The 6,512-nt window shown below is 36.8% G+C and overlaps 1 protein-coding gene across 1 annotated transcript; it reads left to right on the top strand.

Annotated features, from left to right (window-relative positions):
- The first annotated feature begins 474 nt into the window (after positions 1-474).
- Positions 475-3,849, top strand: LOC127649601 (plasmalemma vesicle-associated protein-like). Its single transcript, XM_052134794.1, has 5 exons — positions 475-940; positions 1,344-1,419; positions 1,691-2,403; positions 2,917-3,466; positions 3,570-3,849. The coding sequence occupies exons 1-5, from the start codon at positions 554-556 to the stop codon at positions 3,620-3,622; spliced, it is 1,779 nt and encodes a 592-aa protein (XP_051990754.1). The 5' UTR covers positions 475-553; the 3' UTR covers positions 3,623-3,849.
- Positions 3,850-6,512: the final 2,663 nt, after the last annotated feature.

The raw sequence follows: 6,512 nt of genomic DNA, 5'->3' as shown, positions 1-6,512 counted from the left end.
GCAGAAGAAAGAAAGTCATACACATCTGGTATGGCATGAGGGTGAGTAAATGATGAGAGATTTTTCCATTTTGGGTGAACTACTGTATCTCTTTAATAAGTCGTACAGAAGTGCATTCAAGGTATACACTTTCAGTAGGTGCATTTCCTGCAGAAATGCTTTAACATAGAAAGGTTAAAATCTTTTCTGAATAAAGTTCAAAACAGCACATAGTCAAACCATAAACCATGTGTTTTGTCACATGTGCCAACATGCTGTCAAACAAAAGGATCTTCTTTGGCAGGACATAAATGTTAGAACTATATACAGTTTGGGTTTGGGTCACCCACTCAGTGGTGCATGATGTTGTTCTAACCTCCGGAATCATGACCACTGGGTGGACCAGGGAAGTGTCACGCACTGGGAGGTGCAGGAAGACAGTATAAGCTGGCACTGTTAATGTATTTCACTTCTTATTTAGGCTTTGATGTTTGCGGAGAACTATTTTGCATACTGAAAGAGTAAGGTTTAGAACCAACTAGGGCTTAATTTGTTAGGCCGCTTTTTAGCAGTGATGTACAACAGTGGTTTTTCACGGGCCAACTTTGGCTTGGCTGCCAAGAAGATACACAAATCAAAGGGCAAGAGCTGTGGTTACTACATGAAAATTGTTTTCTTTTTCTCCTCACTAATCCAGTCTCTGATCATTGTAAGTCTAGTGCTCTTTCTGGTGTACGGACAGCCTGAGCAGACCATGGAAGAGAAGAGATTGCAAGAGTTGTACAAAAGTGTCAGTGATCTGACTATGATAAATCATGTTCTCCGTGAGAATGGAAAGAACCTCACAAAACAATTGAATGTCACTCTTTCTGCAAAGCTGAGCAATGACAAAATTCTTGGTGAACTACGCAAACTGGCAAATACCTCAGCTACAACAATAAAGATGATGCACAGTAGAATGGTAAGTTCAAATGTATTAAATTAGATATTAATACGTTTTATACAAAATGACAAGCTTTGGTGTTTAAAGAACCATCATCAACTCCTATATTAAATATATAAGAGGAAATTGCTGTAAGGCAAAGAGAGAGTTTATGTGAAAACTGTAAATTAGGTTCTCTTGTTAGCTGGTGTAATTTTCATATCCTGCATTGTCAATAGTATATGTACATTGAATAATTATATATGTGGTCCTCCATTCATTTTTTATCTATATATTTGGAGCATTATACACACACACACACACACACACACACACACACATATATATATATATATATATATATATATATATATATATATATATATATATATAAGCTCACAGCAGTCCCATTGAACAGGTTTTCTTTGCTCTGCATTTATAGTCTCAGTGTGAGATTGAAAGAAGATTGCCTACAGCACCTTATGCATGTCCTTCAGCATTCTGTCCAGATCCAAATGGTAAGATGGTTCTTTAGAAAAAAGAAATCTTGCATTGAATATTTTGTTTTCTCATATTGATGTAGCCCGCGACCCTGTACACAGGATAAGCGGTTGACGATGGATGGATGGATGGATATTGATGTAAACCATTTAAAAAAAGTTTATTTTAAACTCCTGTATAAATATGAGTTCATGCATTCTCATTTACTAAATGTTGAATTTTTGAGTTCAGTAAATAAATATAAACCTACAGATACATTTTTACGGTTTCAACAATTTTCTTTTCAAGAAAACAACAGACGTTTGCAAGCTATGCTCCAGCAGTCAGAGGAAATGCTAAAGCTGGTCAAAGCGAACTTTACTCAGACAATGGCAATTATGAAAACTGAGTTAGAAAACTCTAACAAAGACAAGGACAGGTATCACTTGGAAGCGATTGGACTGAGGCGAGACAAGGCTTTCCTTCAAGATGAACTCAAGTTGTATGAAAAGAAATGCAAAGAGGATTTTGTTGCTTCTTTACAAGGAATCCCTAGTGTCACCAAAGAATTTCTCAAACGGATTGATGACCTTTTTTCAAAACACATTTCTTTCCAGTTATCGTGTGAAAAACAAAAAAGTCAGCTTGAAGACATCCGTGAAAACTGTAGTAGTCTTTCAAGAGACGTTGAGAATAAGCTTCAGTCTTATCTGAACATTGTAGGGAACCAGTTCACAAAAATAAATGGTGAAAACTCCAAATATGTGACCGAGAATAGACGCCTGAGAGAGGACACTGATTGGTGCAATCAGAATCGCAGTGCCATGATTCGGGAGAATCGCAATATTCTTGAGCAGATTCAGCTAAAGAATGACCAAGACACTGAGCGATGTCTGCTGGAAAATAGAAGACTACAAGGAGAGAACAAGCTGAAAGAAGACCTACTTTCTGTGAAAGAAAAAGAAATTAAAATGCTCACTTACAATTTTGAGACTCTCAATACCTCACTTGCCAGCTGTAAGGTGGGGTTAATAAACAGTTCTGTCTTTAAACTTAACTATAAAAAAGTTTCAAAAACTGTAAACATTTCAATATATTTTTGTAATTCATATTTTTCATAATAGAAATAATTTTATTTGCAATGGACCCTTTTATCATTTCTGAGTTTGGAACGGGCAGTAAACTATAGCGGGGTAAACTTCTATAGTGGTGAATGGGAGACCACTGCAAATATTATTTTTGTGCTCCCAAGCCTCCTAAATGCTCCAACAGCAAAAGAAGAAATCCACTGAGAGAGCGGTGAATTAAAGCAGTCATCACAGCAGTTTTGACTATTTTTTATTTTTTATGGCGTTGTAATATAACACAAATAATGTTATAAATGTACACTAAATAATCCAAAAAGATACAAAGTTTGATTTTATGCTGCTCAGTAGGACAGAAACATGTCATCAGGCTGTGAAATGGGTCCATTGCCGTTTAAGCGCGTATGTTTGTATTTAACAATTTTTTCCCATCTGAAACTGACTTTTCAGCTCATGCGAAATCCATTTGTACCAAACCCTATTGGCTTACCAAACATGCCAAATGCAGGAGGACCTGGTCTGAGATCAACAGGATTGGGCAAACCAAACATGAGCTCCACTGCGGCAGGATTTCCCAGTCTTAGTGGTGCAGGATCAAGATGGGGCAGTGTAGGATCAAGCGTGACAGGACCATTTAGTACATCTCTAGGGGGGACAGGGACTCTCACGACTGGACTGGGCAACACAGGATTAAGTGGGGCAGGATCAAGTAGAACAGGTATAGCCCAGACAGGAACAAGTGGTGTGGGTGGGTTAGGATTAGGATTGACAAGATTTGGCAGTGCTGGATCTAGTGTAAGCACAACTGAAAATATGGGAATAAGTGGAACAGGGTCAATAGCATTCAGCAGTGCAGGATCAAATGGAGTAGGGACTGGCAAACCAGCAATAGGAGTTGTGGGTTTTGGCCCTGTGGGGTCCAACACACCTGTTTTTGTCGGTACTCTTGGAGGAGGAAGAACTACAGCCGGTCGGACTGACAATCAAGTGTTAAACCAAGGTAAACATAGAGAAGTTGGAATGAGGATGCACTTTCAGAAATAATAGATTAAGTCTTTGAGGTTACTTTCAATATTGCATAACATTTTGGGTTCTTTTTACAGCACAGATAAATCTCCATTTGAAGGAGCTTCATCGTTATTCACTTCCAAATTGAGGGAGTGAACAAAGTCCTGGGAAAATACCACGATAAGACAGGAATATCTATATAAAGACTGATTTATTAACTGTTTGAAAATAGAACATCTAAATGTACTGAGCCTGCAAGTCTAGAATGTTATTACAAATTATTAACATGAATATTAATATTAATTATAACTTGTGGGATGGAATGGATCATATCTTTTGTACATTAAAAGCATGTATGCTTGTATATGCTTGTATATACGTATCTTCATAATGACATGAAGCTAATGATGAAATGATAAACTGAAATTTAGAACATTAAGGATAAGTTTTCTTTAAAAAATTAGCTTTTGTATTTTAGAGTCCAAGTAAGTACTTTATTTGTCCATCATAATACTTGAATAATACAAAATAAATGAAAGTGGAACAAGCAAAACAAGTTTTCTCATATCTTTCAGTTTGTTTATCATAATTTTAGTAAATTAAATTAGAAATAAATTGCTGAAATACTTGTAATACTGTCTACCAACACTTATAAATTATTACATATATGTACTGGATATAGAATTAATATTCTTTTGCAGTTAACATTCTTAAAATGCAATACACTCTAAATGTATATTCCTTAGTAAAATAACAGTAGAACCCTGGACCTGATCAAAAATCAAAATCAAAATATATCTATACATTCTAACCACCTCCAAACAGGCTGGATCCGAATATAACATAGTTGGCTGAAATGTGTTTAAAAAAGACAACAGTGACTCCAGGCCACATATATATAATACTTAAGTACTGTAGTAAAAATTAATAAACATACAAGAAGGTAGAGTTCTCATATCTATCAATGAAATTTTCACTAGGTCCACCTCACATAGGCCTAAAATAGCTCTGGCTAACCAGCAAGCTATTGTCATTGTTTTGCGTCAGTGGGAAGCACTATTTAAAACAAAACTGCTCTCCAACCAAAGCAAATCTATATCAGTGTCATACCAAGCTATCACACACATTGGGCAGGAAGGTTAGACTCAGTAAGCTGCTCACAGTAGTGGATTCTGACAATAAATATGTTTATATCTTTAAAATATCTTTAAATGTCATTTGACTCTGCAAGTATTGTTAATTAAAGAGAAATTATAAATGTATCTAATCTGCACAGTGTGGTACTGGCAACCTGCACATGTCAGCATAATGTTTAGCAATTAAAATGGTTTCCATGTCAAAAAGTAGTCACAAAGGATGCCAAAAAGATGGATCAGAAAAGCAAAGAAACAGGGCGCCAATTAATATATAGAGGCATCACAGAAGGAGCCTGCTCTCCAGCTTAAAGGATATCCTTTGTTTGACAACTGATTTTCCATTTAAGACATTCAGACATTCCTGTTCTCAAAAAGGGCAGACTAAGGGCTTGGTGTCTCAGATGTCTAGAACCCCACAAGGTCTTTGAAAGATCTTATTAAAGATACAGAGCAATCAACAGAAGGCGATGCAAATGCTGTTTTCCGGAGATGTGGAATTTGAGGCTTTGGGGTGTCTGAACTTTAAATAAACTACCTGAAGATACATTTCCTGATAAAAAAAGACTAGATTAAAAGGCTCATCTGTTCTTTTAATTTTCAGCATGCCTCAGTTTTTACAGCACTGACCGATAATAAGTTTGTCATGGGGTCTTTAAAAAAGAAGAACGGACAACATTTCTGGATAAATATCCCCTCTCCACCCTCCATTAGGAAATGCATTGGTGCTTATTATTATTACCTCCTTCCTACCTAGGTCACAGAACACATCACCTTTTGTCCCTAGAAGCTAAGATCCCCCCAAGCACTAATTGCATTTCCTATTTGCCCTTTTATGCCCACCATTCTGGTAAAGATATTAGAGGTCAAAAGCTTTCTCTTGTTGACCTCTACACATAGTCTTTGGGCAGTCTACATTATGTAAGTTTCAAAGTCATGAAAACAGAAATGACAATACATTATAAAGATTGGTCACCAAAAATAGACAATTCAATGGAAAGGAGTAAAAGAAAAACAGACCATTCATGTGCTTGTAGCAAAAAAGCAACTCTGTTTTGAAGGAGCCTGATGGAACACTTTTGTAACTAGTTCAAAGTGTTATATTGTGTTAGAATTTATAAAATACCAGCAACCACTAGATGGTGGCTCTCAGCATCATGCAACTTGATCACACAGGAAATCGGCATGTTGTTTTCGAGAGTGCCAGTACCCCAGGATCAGCCACATTATGCCGACTCACTGACACGCACCATTTCCTATCAGAAATTTTTGCATCAGCTTCAACATGTTTACCTTCCCTTGTGACATGACAGGAAGCGTATTGCACCAGAAGAGTGAGAGACCTGTTGACATCCTGCGTTGAAACCAGGAAGTAATTGCTTTCACATAATCAGTGAATATGGCATTTTACATTTTTCTATTTAATGACACTTTTACACTGATTGTTAGGTTTAGGGTTCATTTTACAAAATATGCATTCCTCTTCAATGTATTAAAACCGGTATAGCTGAAAAAAAATTGCATTTGGCCCCCTTCCTGGAAATTATATCCGCAAAATCACACATGCCCATATGCCCAGCAACCAGCGTTGTAGCTAGACACTGGCTAATGGGGCAGACGCCCTAGATCTAAGCCCTGAATGTTTTTTTGTAATGACAAATTTGTTTAATAAAAATAAGGCCTACTGTTTATTATATCAGGGTTCATTACAATTTTGGCTTCAAATGTAAATTAATTCCGATCAGTGAGCCCAACTTGCATAAATTGACAGTTTGCACTTTGACTTTTACCAGCTGTTCATGCTCAAGGTCATCAGACATGTAACAAATGCCTCGAGGAGTATTTTCTCTCACAGGAGTGCAACTTTTCTGTATCAGAGGCACTGAGGGTTTTTTTACACAAGCC

This window comes from Xyrauchen texanus, chromosome 9 (assembly GCF_025860055.1).
Source record: "Xyrauchen texanus isolate HMW12.3.18 chromosome 9, RBS_HiC_50CHRs, whole genome shotgun sequence".
NCBI classification, from domain to species: domain Eukaryota; kingdom Metazoa; phylum Chordata; class Actinopteri; order Cypriniformes; family Catostomidae; genus Xyrauchen; species Xyrauchen texanus.
This window is presented reverse-complemented; position numbering and strand designations above follow the sequence as displayed.